Source organism: Pongo abelii, chromosome 8 (genome assembly GCF_028885655.2).
Source record: "Pongo abelii isolate AG06213 chromosome 8, NHGRI_mPonAbe1-v2.0_pri, whole genome shotgun sequence".
NCBI classification, from domain to species: Eukaryota; Metazoa; Chordata; class Mammalia; order Primates; family Hominidae; genus Pongo; species Pongo abelii.
The window spans coordinates 113,661,150-113,681,383 of NC_071993.2; the positions used below are offsets into that span (position 1 = coordinate 113,661,150).

A 20,234-nucleotide genomic window follows, 5' to 3' on the forward strand; every position below is an offset into this window, starting at 1 on the left:
ACCTCAATTTCTCTACCTGTAAATTAAAGATGGTAAGACCTGATGATCTTAATTGTCACTTCCAAGTCAGATAATCTGTGATTTTTACAATTCTATTATTCTTGTTATTGGCATTATTGTGCATCCACATATATATATATTCTAACATCAATTTGAGCTGCTGAAATAAGCTCAGATCTCAGGTAAAGATGCAGAACTGATTCAAGTGCTGCTGTCATAGGTAGAGACTTACCACTGCACATTAATGGTAGACCAGCTTGAGGACTGAGCGGCTGAGCAGAGGGTCATGGAATAATCAATGGCAAAGTGCAAAGCCAGAAGCCTGAGGAAGTTACTCACTCAGGCGAGGATTGCATGGTGTGGTGAAACCCTGATTCAGGGGTGGTGACCACCCATGTGGATGAAGTGGGACATTAGTATTGTCAGGGCCTCAAGTAGGCAGACTAGGAGATTGAAAATCCAAACTGAAGACTGTTTCATGAATCTAGCCTCTGGGATGTTTGCTGAACTGGAACTGTCAGTAATGAGCCAGGTATCTAAGTCAGACTAAAGTTCTTAGCAATTATCTTTTCTTTGAGACCCTAAAGAACAGCAATACTCCAATATATATGGATTAGTTCTGAGGGGAGAGAGAAGTGGAGCCTTAGAAAGAATTGCTAACCAATCCAACTTGAACTTCAGACATTAGGCTTCTGGCTAAAGACAACCTATACTGCCTGCCTCATTTCCTTCAACAACAAAAAGTGAGAGGAAATGAAGTGGCTCAATTACCTTGCTAGAATCAAAGAGAATAATACTGAATGGAGTAAGGAATAACATAGGAGAAAGCCTCAAATCTCTAAGGCTCATTGAAATCAGCTTCCACTCCTTTGTATGGAAGGAGAAAACAGTTGAGGCATCTACGTCAGAACTAAGCTGGCTTAGAAACTGACACCTGCCTCACGAGGTCAGGAGATCGAGACCATCCTGGCCAACATGGTGAAACTCCGTCTCTACGAAAAATACAAAAATTAGCTGGGCGTGGTGGCATGTGCCTGTTACCCCAGCTACTCGAGAGGCTGAGGGAGGAGAATCGCTTGAACCCAGGAGGTGGCGGTTGCAGTGAGCCAAGATCACGCCAATGCACTCCAGCCTGGCAACATGCTGTGTCTCAAAAAAAAAAAAAAAAAAAAAAAACCACACACAAGAAAGAAAAAGAAAGAAACTGATGCCTGCCTCAACATAACACTGCTTATTAACCCTTTGTGCCACCACTAAAGGCTCCAAATAGCCTTTTCTCCAGATGAAAAAGCAGGTCAAATTCTGTCATAAATTCAGACAAGTGAGTATCTTGCAGAAATTTTTATCAACAGCCATTTTCTCTACCATCTGATGGCTGACAGCATCCTGCAATACTTATGAAGTGTTATTACACTGTGGGTATTTTAATGCTCCCATAAGTCTTTCAATGTATGTGAAATTATGCATCATTGAAACCTGTCTAATGAGGACACAGTCCTCACGTTTTGGAGTTAAATCTCACAAAAGTGATAATCATGAATTTTCCTTATTAAGTTTCAGTCTTTGTATGTAAATTGAAGTATTAAGACAATGAGATACAGATCAAAGTTTTAATTTTCATCCCTTGCCTCAGATTTAATTTAAAAGTCTTAAATTATGCAGAGAATTGTATCTCTTTATTCTTACAGCTGTTTAAAACAGATTTAATTATCTTCCTTAACATGCAGATACTACTTCTGCCTACCAGTTCTCTCAAACGAATGCCTCCCAAATCAGTTTTGTTGAGTTCTTCAGACTGATTAGGGCCTTTGCCATCTATCCTGTGCCTTCAGGTTCTTGCATTGGATTTCTCTGGGAAGCTGAGTTATTGTGTTGAAAGTCTATAGGCTCATTAGGTTCTCATTAGTGGTCCAGAGGACATCCATCTTGAGTGAGTCTCCAAGCACAGAGATGCCACCTCTCACCGCATGCTTGGGTCTCAGTGCAAAACACCTTCAATCAGCTTTCTAAAAGTCAGGCATAGTTTGAAAATGTTCGGCATCTTAGACTCAACTTTATGGACTTCTCTACTCCTCTTCCAGTTGGTTCTTGGATTAATTGTTCTTTATTTTTAAGGCAATAATGATGCATAAATGTATTGTGTGTGCTTGTGTGTGCACGCACATGTGTTCTTCTTGCATCCGCCACAGTGAGTCTGGGATGGAAGTACGACTGCTCCTTTGCCTTCCGCTGCTAATGAAGGTTCTGTCATGAGAGTACACTTGGAGAGAACCCTAAAAGCAGCAGGAAATGAGGCAGGTGGTATTGATGACATTGGAATTTTTCATCAACCTCAGAATAGCTATGTGGCTCTCTGAGTAACATATCAGGTGAGCCAAGTTGTGGGATTTTGGAGGAATTGTGTTATGGAGGTATTTCTGTCATCTAGGTTTTGAGGGTGACCTCATATGCTATTTGCAGGAAAGAATCCCATTTCTTGCACATATTAAATCTGTAATTTTCTGGCTTGAGTACATACTACTGTATGTAAAATTGCAAACTAGTATCAGTGTACCTAGCCTTTGATTATTTTCTGTCAATAAGAAGTTCTCCTCTTTGCTCTGGTTTTAGCCATGTTTTCATTTATATTCTTATGCTAGAATTAGGACATGCACTAGGAAAGGATTAAGGAAGAGATTTAGATTTCAGATGAAGATTTTACCATGTTTTGACTGTTTTTCAAATGTTAAGAGTCTTTTCCTTTTAAGTTTCAGTTTTATCTCTATGCTTCTTGGGGGAGCCTATCCAAGTCCACATACATTTATTGAGTTTCTATCAATATGTTAGGCACATTGTACAGAGATGTGGGAACTGCAATCAGGAGTGACATGATTCTTACCTTAAAGATATGTATAGTTTACTGGCGGATGCCAAAAATATTATTACAAAATAATGCAATAAATTATTGCATTATAATTTATTATATTTAGATAATTTATTATTAATCTTTTTTGTTTCCAATGGATATAAGGTGTTAGGCACTTTCTACTTCACATCATTAGATTTTTACTTAAAACTCAATATAACAGAGGTCCTAGTCAAACCAAAACATATATTCCCACAAACTAAAGTAAGTCCACTAATGAATGAAAAGTACATGATATAAAATTGGCAGTTGGTAAAATGCTTGTCAAAGAACAAATAAATAAATACAAATATCTAACTATTTGCTGAGACAGTTGATTCCTCAGGTCTCTAAAGGTTTAGATGAAATGCAGAGGAGATGGAAATTACATGGAGGAGTTTGTATGCAAGTAACTAGGACAAAAAAAAGAGGCTTAGATCAGTCTCCAACCCAATCTAGCTCCATCAAAGGAAGACAAGACTGTAGGAGAAAGTTGAACCATGAGTTAACATGGATAGAGGCACAAGCTTTGGTACTCACATGAAAAAAAATATTATAACAACTTGGGGAGGTGAATCTTTTGCCCTCTCTGCATTAATCACGCTGTGATGTCATATAAGAACCTAGCAGGGACCTTTAGGTTTCTTTGGTACCTAGAGGACTTGCTTTTTACAGGCATCTGAAGCATGATCTTCTGACTTCAGAAGATCCCTGTTTTTATAAAGAATCGGTACCAGAAATGGGGCAAGAGTCAGGCACTATTTTCAAAGTAAATTCAGGAGGATCAAATTCAAATAAGAAATGCACTCATAGATTTTGAGGAGAATAAAGATACCATGTATTACCAGTAGGGGCACATGCCAGGGATTTCTTGTTTGTGTTTTGGATTTAATTAAAAAATATTATGGCCTAATTTATACTCAAGCCTCTGAAGAAATACATGTATTCTAAATTCCTTGGGTGCTGCATTCATATCCTATGTTTTTGCAATATTCTTTAGAATAGATAAACAGTGTCAGGCACACTAGGCATTCAACAAAGGCATCATTTTCCAAAGAGGGGGAACCCAGAGAGGATTTCTCATCTCTCTTTGCTGAAACGTTTTTCCACAAATGGATCCCAAGCCATTAGTATTCTCAGAGACGCCAGGAGGAAAATTTTGGTAGATTTATTGATTAGTGTCTAAGACTATAAGAGCCACAGGCTAAACTGGCTTGGTCATTGATGATTTGGTCTTTTCTTTCTACTTCTTGATCTTTGTGACTACTTATAATCCCAGCCATGGGTTTCTACAGAGGCTTAGGAGCTACGTGAAGTTCTTCTTAGAAAATGGTTCCTTCTCCATATAGAAGCAATAGAAAGACAAGATACCACAGATCCTGGATTAGACCCTAGGCTCTAATAGTTAGCAGTTGTGTGATTTCAGGTAAGTTACTTGTCTTTCTGTGCCTCATATAAAATGACAACAAAATGACAATAACACCTATTTGCATAGAGTTGCTGTAAGATCTACATGAGATAATTCATAAAAAGCACTCACAAACTGGAACAGTGGTGCTCAATAAATGTTGGATAATCACATTATTATCATTGTGTCGAGTGTCAATTCTCCTCAGCTTTTCAGAGACACTCTGTGTCTCTTCATTCTGCATTGTTAATCACGTGCACCTCCTGTGCCTACATATATAATCCAGAGGGTCACAGAGAAATTGAGGGTCTTTTTCTGCAAGGAGGAGTCTGAATCATTAGCACAGCATCACACAATCACATGTGAGGTCCTCAGAGCCTCCTGATATGAAGAAGGTGCTCTTGGCTTGGTGCTCTGCACCAGGAGAATAGAGCGTCAAGAAACCAGATCTGACAGCTGGAGGCAGCAGATTTCATCCCTGCTGTTGAAGCTTTGCCCACTTAAGTGGAATGAACTGACTTGTTATCTTTTTTCCTTCTTGTGCCCAGAAGGCATGAATTCACATATCTTCGAACCAGATTCCCCAATCTGTTCCCACATCACTCAACCTAGTGTGAGATGCCTGATGATGATCTTTGTTACATGGAAAGCAGAGTTGAACAGATGAGAACCAGGCGTCTGTCCCTGAAGTGTGTTCTCTATCATTTGCACAAAGGTTGGAGCTAATCAGAAGTGAAAGTTCTTGTTTCAGATATTGCTATATTGTGTTCTCAGAAATGAAAAAACTTTCTGAACTCTGCCATAGTATAAATATCTGCCGCTTCAAAAGATGACACTTCTCTGGGTATCAGGATCAGGTGCCTCATGTCTCCGGGAAGAGAACCTTCACATTCACCTTGCAGGTAAACACAGGGTGGAAGATTGGCCCTAAGTGTACCAGAAAGGTTTTTCTTATTTTTCCTTTTTTTGCCCAAAGACCTAAATGTAAAGCACTATATTTTATATGGATTTCTAAAATAATTTTTAAGTAAGCTTTTTATTGAGTAAAATATACATTAAAAATGTACAAATCACTAAATATACAACTTGATTTTTACAAAGTGAATGCATCCATTAACTGCTACCCAGATGAAGCAACTGAAAACTGCCAGTACACCCAAAGTTCTCCAATCACTCCGCCTCCAAAGTTAACAATAATTTTTCCCTTCTATTATCATGAATTATTACTATTATTATTATTATTGAGACAGAGTCTAGCTCTGTCACCCAGGCTGGAGTGCAGTGGTGTGATCTCAGCTCACTGCAACCTCTGCCTCCCAGGTTCAAGAAATTCTCCTGCCTCAGCCTCCCAAGTAGCTGGGATTACAGGTGCCCGCCACCACGCCCAGCTAATTTTTGCATTTTCAGTACAGACGGGGTTTCACTGTGATGGCTAGGCTGGTCTTGAACTCCTGACCTTGTGATCTGCCTGCCTTGGCCTCCCAAAGTGCCAGGATTACAAGTGTGAGCCACTACGCCTGGTCACCATGAATTATTAACAGCTTTGACTATTTTTGCATTTTAATTAAAAGAATAATGCAACATATATTCTTTTTAGTCTGACTTCTTTAGCTCAATAATGGATATGACATTTATCCAAGTTTTTTGCATATAGCTTTAGTTTGTTCTTTTTCATTGCTGTATGACATTCCATTCTGTAAATATACTATAGTTTGTGTATTCTACTATTCATGAATGTTTAGATTGTTTCCAGTTAGGGCTCTTACGAATACTTTTGCAATGCATATTATCTTACATACATTCTGGTGCATATGTGTATGCATTTCTGATGAGTATATACTTCAAAGTGGAAACGCCGGGACACAGGTGGTATACATGTTCAGCTAGAGCAGTTAATGTCAAACAAGTCCCAAATGGCAGTATGTATCTACACTCCAAATAGCATTATATGAATGACCAGCTGCTCCACATTGTCAATAACACCTGGTATTATTAGTCTTTTTTTTTTTTTGAGAGGGAGTCTCACTTTGTCACCCAGGCTGGAGTGTAGTGGTGCAATCTCAGCTCACTGCAACCTTCACCTCCTAGGTTCAGGCAATTGTCCTGCCTCAGCTTCCCAAGTAGCTGGGACTATGGGCACGTGCCACCATGCCCAGCTCATTTTGTTTGTTGTTGTTTTGTTTTTGTTTGTATTTTTAGTAGAGATGGGGTTTTGCCATGTTGGCCAGGCTGGTCTTGAACTCCTGACTTCAAGTGATCTGCCCACTTTGGCCTCCCAAAGTGCTGAGATTACAGGTGTAAGCCACCGCACCCAGCATATTATTAGTCTTTTTAAATATAAACCTTCTGGTGGTGCACAGTAATATATTATCATAAATTAAGTTGCATTACATAGGGATGTTCAGAATTTTTTCATATGCTTATTGGCTATTTGGTTACTCTGAGTCATTTGTACATTTTCTATTGAGTTACCAGTATTTCCCTTATTAATTTGTAGAATTTATTTATACTCTTCTAATTATGATTCCCTCATTGAAATTATGTTTATTTTGCATAATAAAAATAACAATAAAAAACATAATAAATAAAATAATTTTATTATTTTATTACTGTAATAATACCTTTTCAATAATGTATTATTACAAATACTTTTTTCCCTCTAGGGCTTAATTTAATAATAATAGCTTATTGAAAAGGTATTATTACAGATACCTTTTTCCCCTCTAGGACTTAATGTTTTATTTTCGAAATAATGCCTTAAATAACAGAAATTCTTAATTTTAATGTAGTCCTATTTAAAATTAGTATAATTAGCCTGGGCATGATGGCTCATGCCTGCAAATCCTAGCACTTTGAGAGGCTTAGGTGGGCAGATCACTTGAGGTCAGGAGTTCAAGACCAGCCTGACCAACATGGTGAAACCTTGTCTCTACTAAAAATAGAAAAATTAGTTGGATGTGGTAGCTGGCACCTGTAATCCCAGCTACTCAGGAGGGTGAGGCAGGAGAATCACTTAAACCTTGGAGGCGGCCAAGATCATGCCACTTGCACTTCAGTCTCGGTGACAAAGGTAGACTTCATCTCAAAAAAATAAAAATAAAAATAAAATTAGTATAATCATAAAGAAATTTGTGAGTATAATTCCTTTATACTTAATGGGTTTTCTTTGCTGTTTTAAAAAAGTCTTTGCATAACACAAGGTCATGAAGATACTCTTCTGTGCTTTCTTTTAGAAATGTTAGTATTGTTGGGCATGGTGGCTCACGCCTGTTATCCCAGCACTTTGGGAGGCCGAGGTGGGCCGATCACTTGAGTTCAGGAATTCGAGAGGAGCCTGACCAACATGGTGAAACCCTGTCTCTACTAAAAATACAAAAATTAGCTGGGTATGGTGGCATGCCCCTGTAGTTTCAGCTACTCAGGAGACTGAGGCAGGAGAATTGCTTGAACCCAGGAGGCGGAGGTTGCAGTTGAGCCGAGATCTCGCCACTGCACTCCAGCCTGGGCGACAGAGTTAGACTCAAAAAAAATAAATACATACATAAATGTTAGTATTAGCTTTCAAATTTTGATTGACAATCCAGTTATAATTATGTTTGTATATTATGTGAGATAAAGATTCTTGTATTCCCATATGGATATTCAAAATTGTAGCACCCATGTATTGAAAAGATCATAATTTCTCCACTGTACTGCAGTGTCTCATTTGTCATAAGTGTGTGTGTGTGTCTATATATATAAAATATATGCATGTATATATGTTCTTGACTCTCCTTGTTCAGCTTATGTATAATATACACACATATATATATGTGTGTGTGTGTGTGTGTGTGTATATATATATATGGTAATGTCAGTCATCCAAATTTGTGAGTCACCTTCAAAAGTATCTTTGCTGTTCTTCAGGTCTTGAAATTTTGTGTAAATTTTATGATCTTGTCAATTTTAATAAACAAAACATGCTGGAGATTTTTATTCAGATTGCTTTTAATTCAAGTCAATATGAAGAAAATTGATGTCTTTTTATAATACTGAGTCTTCCAATCCATGATCAGGGTGCATCCCTCCATTCATTCAGGTTTTTTTCAAAATTTATTTCCAAATTTGTGTTGTTTTCTGGGTACTGCTATGGAAAATAAGTTTTTAGATTTGAGTATAAATATTTCTTGTATTTTGATGCTATTATGAATTTTACACACACACACACACACAAATTTTCTACTTGTGTAGAGGATTTATACATCCAGGTATCAAGACTCACACCAACTCTACTGAAAATATAATGTGTTTGCAATTAGTAATCAACACAGGTTTTAAAGTCACACCAAGAGAACAGAATAGAGTGCCTAGAAATGGAACCACAAATAGGCAGTCAATTGATTTATGACAAAGGCTCATAGCAATTCAGTGTGAAATGAACAGTCTTTCAATGGTATTGGGACAATTGAATATGCATGTGGATGAAATATAGAAACCTGAAAGAGTTTTATTCAAGATAAATCATACACATTAATGTGAAACCTAAAGAGAAATCTTGTGGTATGACTTTTTTCACAGTGTTGGTTTAGATAAAGACTTCTTAAGCCTGACAAAAAGCACTGAAGTGACAAAAATCACTAATTTTCAAAATGTAACTATTGATAATATTTGAGTATATGTCTACCATTTTTTAATTTTAATTTTAATGTGTTTGAGACAGGGTCTCGCTCTGTCAGCCAGGCTGGAGTGCAGTGGCGCAATTATGGTTGACTGTAGCTTTGAACTCCTGTGCTCAAGTGATTCTCTCACCTTAGCCTCCCAAGTAGCTGGGACCACAGACACATGACACCATGCCTGGCTATTTTTTTAATTTTTTTTTTTTTTTTGGTAGTTGTCCAAGCTGCTCTCAAACTCCTGGACTCAAATGATCCTCCCACCTTGGCCTCCCAAAATGTTGGGATCCACCACACCATTCCTGTATCTACCATTTTAGTATTTGTTTTCTATTTGTCTCAACTGTATTATATTCTTTTTTTCTCTTTTACTTGTCTTACTTTGGATTAATGAAACCCTTTTAAAGTTACTGTAATTCCCCTGTCAGTAGCTTGATGATAAGATTCTCTCACTACTTCTTCAGTTGTTACTCTAGATATTGAAGCACACATTCTGGATATGTTGGAGTCTAATACAAATTAGTACTTTTATCTCTTTATAGATGTATCATGAACCTTAAACTACTTTAACTCCATTTAATTCGCTCCACATACTGTGTTATTATTCTAATGTATTTTAATGCTACATATATTTTAAATCCCACAGCTGATTATCATTCTTGGTCTGCACAGTTATTATTAATTTCAATTTACCCCCTTTCTTGCTCTTCATTCCTTCTATTATTTTGTGTGTGTGTGCCTCTGTCTGGGTCATTTTCTTTATGTGTGAAGAATTATTTTTAGCATTCCTTTTTATAGACATTGGTTTACATGACAGATATTGCTATGGAAGGAAGTGCTGGGAAGGGAAGGGAATGGCCCCTTTAAATGATAGGGAAGCGGAAGGGGCGCGGGGGGCGGGGGGAAGGGCGTGGTCCCTGGCTAGGGCTCCACCCCTAGGCCTGTGCCCTGGGACCTAGGTGAGGACAGGCCCTCCTGCCTTTGCACCCAAATGTTGTGTTTCCCAAGACCACCCTAGCCTGCGATGCCCCCATCCTGTGCCTATAAAAACCCCTGACACCCTAGCAAGCAGACACACAGGCAGATGGACGTGGAGAGGAATGCACTGACAGGCACCAGCATGCCAGCAGGCCACCGACCAGGAGAACTATACGGAGTTTAGCTGGGGCACTGAGTGGCCCGACTCCAGTGGAAAACCTTCCCACTCCATCCCCTTCTGGCTTCCTCCATCTGCTGAGAGCTACCTCCGCTCAATAAAACCTTGCACTCACTCTCCAAGCCCAGGTGTGATCTGATTCTTCCAGTGCACCAAGGTAAGAAACTGGGATACAGAAAGCCGGGTTGTCCTTGCGACAAAGTAGAGGGTCTAATTGAGCTGGTTAAGACAAGCTGCCTACAGATGGCAAAACAGAAAGAGCACATGGTAGCAAATGCCTACTGGGGCTTCAGGAGCTGTAAACATTCACCCCTAGACACTGCTGTGGGGTCAGAGCCCCCACAGCCTGCCCCTGTATCCTCCCCTAGAGGTTTGAGCAGTGGGGCACTGAAGAAGCGAGCCACATCCCCATCACACGCCTGCTAGGGGGACAAGGGAACATTTCTTGTTTCAATATCTCTATTATTGTTTATCTAAAAAACCATTTGTGTTTTCTGCAGCTCTTCAAAGGTGTAATTCCATTTTCTTCCGGACTTTTTAAACACCTCTCTTTGATTTTAGATTTCAGCAGTTTGAATGTAATAGCTCAGTGATTTTTCTTTGCACATATTCTTCTTGAGTTTACTGATTCTGTTAAATCTATAGGTTAATATGTTGATATCTTTCATCAGGCTTGGAAAATTCTCAGCCCTTATCTTTTCAAAAATGATTCGGGTTCCTTACCTCTCTCCTCTCCTTCTGGGGCTACAATTGCATCTGTGTTAGACCTTTTTATCATTTTCCATTTGTCTCTTATTGTTTTTTCTCTATATTCTATTTCTTTCTTTTATGCTGTAGATGGTATATTTCCTGCTGTCCTTTCTTCCATTTAACTTCTATTCATATGGGTTCAATTTGCTGTAAATCTAAGTTCTTAATATCAGTTATTATATCTTTATTTTTACAATTTCTATTTGGTATTTCTTATTGATTACCACTCTGGGGTTCAATTTTCCACCTTTTCTCACATTCACGAACATATTAATCATTGTTATCTTACAGGATATCTCAAATAAACACTATATATCAACCAACTGTTGTTCTTTTCTATTTTTCCCCCCTCTTGGTCCTTTATCTTGATATACTTGGATTTTTCTAAATGTCCAATATTTTATATGAAAAATATTAGGTAAAGCTCTGGTTTATGTTATTTTCCACTAAAGAAGGTTGACTTTGGTTTCTAACAATCATTTTAGAGTTGAAGAGAATCACTCTAATCGATTCAGAAACTGAAGTGATTTCAGATTGGATTTCTGGGTACAGAGGGCTTGTTATAATTTGGGTTTGCCTTTACTCCTAGGATAGAGATTTCCAGAAGTTCCAAGAACCAAGTCTTAGATAGTTCACCAGTGCCCTCCTCCTTGATAGGTCTTGAATTCAAATTTTTATCACCCCGAAGGGTGATACTGCTAAAAACTTTAACTTCTCAGCCTCTTATTGAGTGCTTTCTATGTGTCCTGTGTTACTTAGGTATCATGAAATACCTCAGGGAGGAAAAAGGCCCTGTATGTGTGCTGCTTCCCTGTGCTTTCCTTCTCCCTGGGACATGACCTCATTGGTTCCAGCTTTGGAATATCCTCAAAGTCCAATTTTTATTTCCCAAGCCTTGTGAGTTTATTAACACCTGTTTAGCCAACACTTTCTACTTGGCCTTTTACTGGAAATCTGAAATCTGAACCTCCTCTATAGTGTGGCATATGAATTGCTAAAGTTCTCGAAAGGAAAATATAGCATAAAATGTTGGACTCACTGCAGTCAATTTCCCATCTCTTATGAAAGGAATTTTAGCTTCTCAATCCTCTTGATAGCTCTCTCAACTCCTAGTCCTCCTTTTCCTCTTCTTCATTTTCCTTCTTCTTCTTCTCTCTCTCTCTCTGTCCCTCTTGCTCTAAATATATACACATATATTTGGTTTACTGCAGGCTAATCTGTCATAGTCTCAAGCAGAAATCCCCAGAGTTTATTCACGTGAAATATGAGCAACTCCAATTTGCCTGAATTGGCCTGTGTTTTTCTAGTTCCAACTGAAGAATTTTTGGGCATCTTAGTATTTAGAAGACTGGATATAATTGAGAGGCACTCATTAAGGAGATAATCAGGAAAGGAGTATTGGGTTACACAGTCTGTAAATGGCCCTTGGACCAGAGATATGCACATCATTTGAGCTAGAGTTTCAAACTCGTTATTTCACAGTTATTTTTCCTATGAGAATCAAAATACTAAAAATTTTCATCAAACCTGACAAAGCAATCATAATTGCTTCATCTTTCCACCTTCTTGTCACACTCCAGAGCCTCCAACTTCTCTATACCCCTAGCCTTGCCATTGTTTTGTTTTTCCTGAAGCACAATGCACAATGCACAACCTGTGAACTTGTTAGAAATGTATATTCTTGGGCCCTACTCCAACCTACTGAATCAGAATCTTTAAGGATGTGGCCAAGAAAACTGTGTTTCCAAATGCTCTCCAGGTGATTTTCTTATACATGGTAAAAACTGAGGGTCCCTGGACTATCAGCAGAGGAAGTTGGAAGTCAATATTATATATTTTAATCCTGGGTGTCATTGTTAGCCTTTAAAATTCCTTCATATTTACAGGGCTTTACACAATGGTAACCATAATTAGGTACCCAGAAAACGTGACTGAGGATAGGACTGCTTGGTTTAATAACTAAGATGATTTAATGTAAGCACTTATCCTTTGGAGACCATCTTCCTTATTTACAAGATTACAGAATTCCTGTGTATATTCTAAAATATATAAGATAAATTTCATCTTATCCACCATATAAATTTCAGACATTTCAGAAAACCATAATCTGGCAAATAATAATGTATGCTTTTAATGATATCCCTGAGGTGCTACACAATACAAACTCTTAACTGCCAAAGAAATTACACTCAATTATGTTTACATTGGCCTCAGTGCTATATGCATGACCGTTGTGTTGCCCTTGGAAAAGAAAACCCTGCAGGCTGAGAGGGGATGAAAGTATTAGCATCTCTTAGGTTAGTTTAGTATGTGTATGTATTAAATTATTTCAGGAATATTATTTATGTATTCTGAGAAAATGGATTTTGCTAAAAGTGCCAATAAGGCAAGATTAAATCCAACAGATCCTCCAAAAGTAAGAGATTAAGTATGAGTGAAGAATAACTTGTAGTGAAATGTAAGTAATTAAAGAAATAGATCAGGGAAGGTGAAGTGATAATAAAAGAAAAACAAGTAACTAAAAGTAAAATAAAAACTTTTAAATAGCAACTAAAATAGAGAAAGTTGAAAAAGATATGCAAACAAAACCATGGTTTATTTATGCAGCCATAAAAAATGATGAGTTCATGTCCTTTGTAGGGACATGGATGAAATTGGAAATCATCATTCTCAGTAAACTATCGCAAGGACAAAAAACCAAACACCGCATGTTCTCACTCATAGATGGGAACTGAACAATGAGAACACATGGACACAGGAAGGGGAACATCACACTCTGGGGACTTTTGTGGGATGGGGGGAGGGGAGAGGGATAGCATTAGGAGATATACCTAATGCTAAATGACGAGTTAATGAGTGCAGCACACCAGCATGGCACATGTATACATATGTAACTAACCTGCACATTGTGCACATGTACCCTAAAACTTAGAGCATAATAATAAAAAAAAAAAGAAAGAAAAATCACTGGCCCTAGAAAGTAGGGGGGAGATAGGAATCAGTCCTACCTCTTCTAATTGCACCATGAGAGTGACGTTGTGTCCTTGTTCCGCTGTCAGCTTTCCATCAGCCGTGACTATCCGCAGCCCCCGCGGGGCCTTCCCTGGGCACTTCTGCGGTTTGGCAGTGTACTGTTCCCTTACTCCATCAGTGCAATTATTGGAAACCACCTTCCTGTACCTAAATGGAAAAAAGCTCAAGTCGTAAACCAGCTCATTATAATGTGAATCATTCCCACTTTTTAAAATTAGACATAGTGCCTAGCCCTGAAGACCATCAGTAAGCACCTAACCATCTTTCATGCTACTATGAGGAGTAGGGTTAATTCATATAAAGCACCCAACAGAGAGATAATCATGGTCACACGTTGTATCTATTACTAGCATTGTAACTGAGTTTTATTCATCTATTAAATTAACGAATCACTTCATTTTGGAGTTGTGGGAAATGCACAGAAATAGAAGATATAGCCCCTACTCTCACTAAGTTTATAAGCTAGTTAGAGAGACACAGGTGGCTAATCTAGGAGATAATTCAAAGGCTATATAATTAAGGACTAGAATGAGTAATAAATATTGCAAACAAATTTACAATTCAGAGAAAGAATAGATTATGATAGATATATGACTCAACATTCATAGATCTCATAGAGACTGCTACAGTAATGGTGTAGCACAGAAAACCCTGGCTAAATTTGATATGTTTACTCAGTCTTTCATGAGAGGTTATAATGGTTAAATGATCAAACTTCACATTAAAGAGACTTCAGTTTTTGCAGATTGATGCTCTTTTGCTTATTTCTTGTTTTAGCTTTAACAGGAAAAAATTATTCTATAAAGTTAACCTATATAATTTAACGGATTCATAGTAAATTAAAATTTGCAATTTTAGGATGACAAACCCTTAAGATGTTTGAGGTTCAGTGTTATCTAGCCATTATCGTTTTACACTGTTGGGTCTGTAGCAACCACTTTATGTATGTATATATTTGATTTCCCAAGTTTACTTGCCTAGAGTTAGTGGTAGAGCCCAAATAAAAAGCAATCAAAGCTTACTTTCCATTCTTCTAGACCAGAGGTCAGCAAACTTTTTATATAAAGAGCCAGATAGTGAATGTTTCAGTTTTGCAGGTTATGTAGACTTTGTCACAACTACTTAACTCTGCACTTACTGTATGAAGGTGAACACAGCCAACACATAAAAGAATGTATGCAGCTGGATTCCAGAAAACCTTTATGTACAAAACTGGCATAGTTTTCCAATGCGTTTAAGTCTAGTGAATGTCCTTTCCTCTGCGAGAAAGTCAAAGGAGATACTGCCTGGAAAAGTACGTTGCACACTATAGATCACTACAATGTCAATTATTAATGCTTATCTCATATGTTAAATGTAAGAATTAAATGGGTTAATGTACACAGAGTACTTAAAAGTATCCGAATACTCTGCAAGTGCTCATAAAATATTACCAATTATTTCTATTTAATATTATTAATTAATATTAATATTAATTAATTCTGAAAGTCTGTTCAAAACCTTCACGGACTTCATATGACCTTAGGATAGCTATAAATTCTGTAATCCTGGGCATGAAGCCCTCCACTAGCTAATTTTATTCTACTTTCCTGGACTTTTTCTCCCTCATAAGCCCATGTCCATTCTCTTTTTAACCTTCTTGAGAGTACTTCTGTTTTTCTCTCTCTCTTTCTGCTTCAATGTCCTCCTGCATGCCCTAGCAGCTGCCTAAAATTTGCCCACCCTTTAAGGTACAGCTTACTTCTTGTCTTCTCTAAGACAATTTCCCTGAATATAAGAGTAAAATGGCAGGAATTTCATATTTAGAGAGTGCTTACTATGTCCTAACTATGGTGCTAAGTTCTTTACATAAATTAACTCATTTATCTTCAGAAGTATCCATAATAAGGAAGATGTTGTAATTATTCCCAATAAACAGATGGAAGAATTGAGATTCATAGGTGCCAACTAGTTTTCTCAAGATCAAATAGCCAGGACCCTAGACAATTTGTCTCTAGCACACATCCCCTCTTTACTACTGCACTGCTGCTTTAAATGGAGTAAGATTATCCCTCCCTCTAAACCCTTAAAAGAATCCTTATGATTTACTTGATAGGAATTCTTTATACCTTGTATGAGTTTCTTCCTGGTGTGACTGTGTGAAATTCAAGCTCCTTGAGGGCCTCCTTGTGTGGCCTCCTGATTCAAAGCTGGTAATCAGGAGGTCCGTACCAGTAACTGTACCAGTTTAAATGTGGAAATATCTGCATAATAATTGGTTATTACCACGTCCACAAACCCTCCAAGCATCTCACTCACCAACCCAGTTATGCTGATCCCTGTCCTTAAGAGTCCTTGCTTCTCACAATTCAGCAACTTATCGGTTAACACCTAGCCCATGAGGGAGTCAAAAAAACTCTGCTCCAGACATGAGATAACTGCCCATTCTGGCTGGTCATTTTTATGCCTAAATAATTTGAACATCAGTCCATCTGATTTTTTTTTTTTTTTTGAGACAGTCTCGCTCTGTTGCCCAGGCTTTACTTGGCTCACTGCAGCTTCCACCTCCCGGGTTCAAGCGATTCTCTTGCCTCAGCCATCCGAGTAGCTGGGATTACAGGCATGTGCCACCACGAATGGCTAAATTTTGTATTTTTAGTAGAGATGGCGTTTAGTAGAGATTGGCCAGGCTGGTCTCAAACTCCTGGCTTCAAGTGATCTGCCCACCTCAGCCTCCCAAAGTGCTGACTAAAGACATGAGCCACCACGCCTGGCCTCATCTGATATTTATTTTTTAAAAAATCCTTTGTAGTTGCTTATAAGTATATGTAAAAGAGAAAATAAGGGCAGGTGAGAGAGAGAAGGAAATAAAACACAAAATGTAGACACTGGTGTATGACAGCATCCTGGTACCAGCAATAGTAGCAAAAAAATGACCAGCGATGCCACCCAAGTTAATTGTGGCATCTCAGTGAGTTTCACCATGCATCAGAGACTGTCTACAGGTTTCAGAGGCGAGGCACTGTGCAAACTGAAGTCAGGTTATGATTTTTAATCACTTAGCATCCAAGCACACCTGTGATTCTCTCTTGGTGGGCAGCTATAGAAACATGCCTTCACCATCACCACTAGCATCATCAGCTAGAGAATATTCTTTTGTTTGTCACTGTTCTGATCAATCATTACCTTAGGCTTTCCTGAATCCTGCAATAACAGGAGTTCTGCTTAAATCCAAAGCACGAATCCATCCCCCTGGGACTATGCCACAGAAAAGGCTGTTGGTAATTTTTTTAAATGCTCATTAAAAACCATTCTGAAACCATTTTATTTCCTGTATGAAAATGGCATCACATTAGCCCTACCAGACCTGTCCCTGAAATTCAGAAGAAAATTGTGCCGTAATACAGAGTTCATTTACTCAAGTAAGCACACACCTGCTTTTTGCATTACAGAATGGTTCTATTTTCATCCCAGCAGCTGTCCCTGGGTCTGAGTTACATAAATGAATAATGCATTTAATATGTTATTAAATGGGGCTGCTACCTCTGTAATAACAAGGCAACTTATGATTATGTTGGACCTGCGCTCTGAATATTACTGGGATGCATTTAGTTGGTAAAGCATTCTTCAATCTGCCAAGAAGAAAAGTGCTTTGTAATGGCAAGGGAGTCTTTGTACAATTACTGAAAAGGAAACATTCTGCAAATGTGCCTTTGATATTACTGATGGCTCACCAGTAGATAGGATCTTACTACTCCAACAACCCCAATTTCAGCTATTCTCTTCCTCCCTATCTTGATATGCCTCTGTCACGTTTTCCTTTTTGCCCCTACCCTCTCTGACTTTGCTTCTTTGCTACCTGGAAATCTTAAAAAAGATGAAGGCAATAGGCTGGGCGCGATGGCTCATGCCTGTAATCCCAGCACTTTGGGAGGCCGAGGCGGGTGGATCACGAGGTCAGGAGATCGAGACCATCCTGGCTAACACAGTGAAACCTTATCTCTACTAAAAATACAAAAAAATTAGCTGGGCTTGCTGGCGGGCGCCTGTAGTCCCAGCTACTCGGGAGGCTGAGGCAGGAGAATGGTATGAACCTGGGAGGCGGAGCTTGCAGTGAGCTGAGATTGCACCACTGCACTCCAGAGCGAGATTCTTTCTCAAAAAAAGAAAAAAGAAAAGAAAAAAGATGAAGGCAATATTTTTCTTTGTGAAAGTAAAACTGGAAGGAAGCATTAAAAGTCTTTGTAATCTGTGACTTTTCTATTTAGTAGTTTTTTTTTTTGACATTTTGAGGTGGTGATGGCAAAATACAGATGTTTTTGAGTATTCAGTGTATATTAAGTGACAGTAGCTTAGTAGCTTAGTAGATCTCTACCCTGTCTACCCTTTGGAATTAGCTGGGGGTACTTTTAAAATAGATGGATACCCAGGCTCTGCAACCAGAAATGTTGATTTAATTGAGAATTATGGGGATTAATTTGTTTTTGTTTTCAGGTTCCCCTGGTGATGCTAGTTTGCAGCCAAGTTTAAAGACTACAAATTTAAGAAGTCAAAAACAATAGATGTTGGTGTGGATGTGCTGTAAAGAGAACGCTTATATATGGCTGGTAGGAATGTAAATTAGTACAAATTAGTACCATGTCTAGGGAAAGCAGAATGGAGATTTCTTAAATAACTAAAATTAGATCTACCATTCAATCCCGCAATCCCACTACTGGGTATCTACCAAAAGGAAAAGAAGTCATTATATCAAAAAGACACCTGTACATGTATGTTTATCACAGCACAATTCACAATTGCAAAGATATGGAACCAACTTAAGTGCCTATCAGCTGATGAGTGGATAAAGGAAATGTGGTGTATATATACCATGGAATACTACTCAGTCATAAAAAAGAATGAAATAATGTCTTTTGCAGCAACTTGGATGGAGCTGGAGGCCATTATTCTATATGAAGTAACTCAGGAATGGAAAATCAAATACCACATGTTGTTACCTATAAGTGGGAGCTAAGCTATGGTACACAAAGGCATAGAGAGTGGTATAATGAACTTTGGAGACTCAGAAAGGCTGAGGGAAGAAGGAGGGTGAGAGAGAAAAAACTACATATTGGATACAACGTATGCTACTCAGATGACGGATGCACTAAAATCTTAGACTTCATCACTACACAATCCATCCATGTAACCAAAGACCACTTGTACTCCAAAAGGTATTGAAATAATATATATAATAAATATATTATATATCTCAAAAATATATAACACTATATATGTGTGTGTATGCGTGTGTGTGTGTGTGTATGTGTGTGTATTTTTTTCAAGAAAATAAACACTACTGACCTGAAGGTTAAAACTAGTGTTGTAGAACCAAATTGTCTGAGTTTAAATTCATTCTCTTACTCTATGAATTTGGGCAATTTACCCATCCTCTCTCAAATCTTTGATTCTTTGCCTACAAATTAGGGATAATTATGGAATCTTTTCCTAAAGTTCTTGGGAAGATTAAATGAGACAATGCATTGAGAAGGGCTTAGCATAGATTTTGGCACATTTACAACTTAATAAATATTAAAATATAAAAAGTTAGAAAAAAGTATTCAAGTATCAAATATTAACTTGCTATGATATTTCAAGTTCCCCCAAAATAAAAGTGACGTTCTTATTGCCAAGGTCATCTTAAGATCAAACCCAATTATGTCAATTCCTTTCTTAAAATCATTCAAAATTTCCCATGGGCTTATTCTAAAGAGTAAAGTTCAGGTTTAAAGTAAAGATCCACGACCTGACCTCAATGCATTTTTCTAGCATCGGCTCATTCCATGGCCTGACACGCGCCCTGAGCCAAGCCATTCTGTAGACTAAATGCCTTCTTTTGCCTGTGCTGTTCATTCTGCCCGGGATGCTCTTTCCTACTGGCAAACTTCTACTCATCCTTTAAAAAAAAAAAATCAGCTTCAAAATCATGCTTTTTGTGAAACCTCCTCTTCCTTTTTGTCATGGTAGTTTTCACATGCAACCAAGGTGAAACTGGAACTCTAGGTCTTCTTGTACCCCAGGGGGTGTTATTGTCATTGAGCAACGGTGGTCCTCATTTGCACTCACAAGAAAAAAAAGCATAAATAGTTTAATTTCTTGGCTTGTGCTATGTGCATTTGCTTTCAAGGGAAAATACTGCCTTGTTACAATGACACTAGACTTAATGAAGCAGGAAATGAAGGAAGCCTTGGGGATGCAGAAGGGGGCTAATTCTGGGTAAAGTATATGGCTAAGACTTAAAATCTTCCCAATCCACCACCTTAGTAATGTAGGTATGCAATGACAAAACAGCTATATGTGTTATGTTCATGTGTGTAAATTAAAAGAGCTATG

At 38.1% G+C, this 20,234-nt stretch overlaps 1 protein-coding gene across 5 annotated transcripts in view; it reads right to left on the reverse strand.

The window, feature by feature from the left end:
* SORCS1 (sortilin related VPS10 domain containing receptor 1) overlaps nt 1-20,234 on the reverse strand; it is a 594,724-nt gene that overhangs the window by 67,838 nt on the left and 506,652 nt on the right. For all 5 annotated transcript variants that reach the window (XM_002821140.5, XM_003777633.4, XM_009245781.4 and 2 more), the window contains exon 18: nt 13,859-14,030. In XM_002821140.5, coding sequence (XP_002821186.6) covers nt 13,859-14,030 — 172 coding nt within the window. The remainder of the gene's footprint in view (nt 1-13,858; nt 14,031-20,234) is intronic.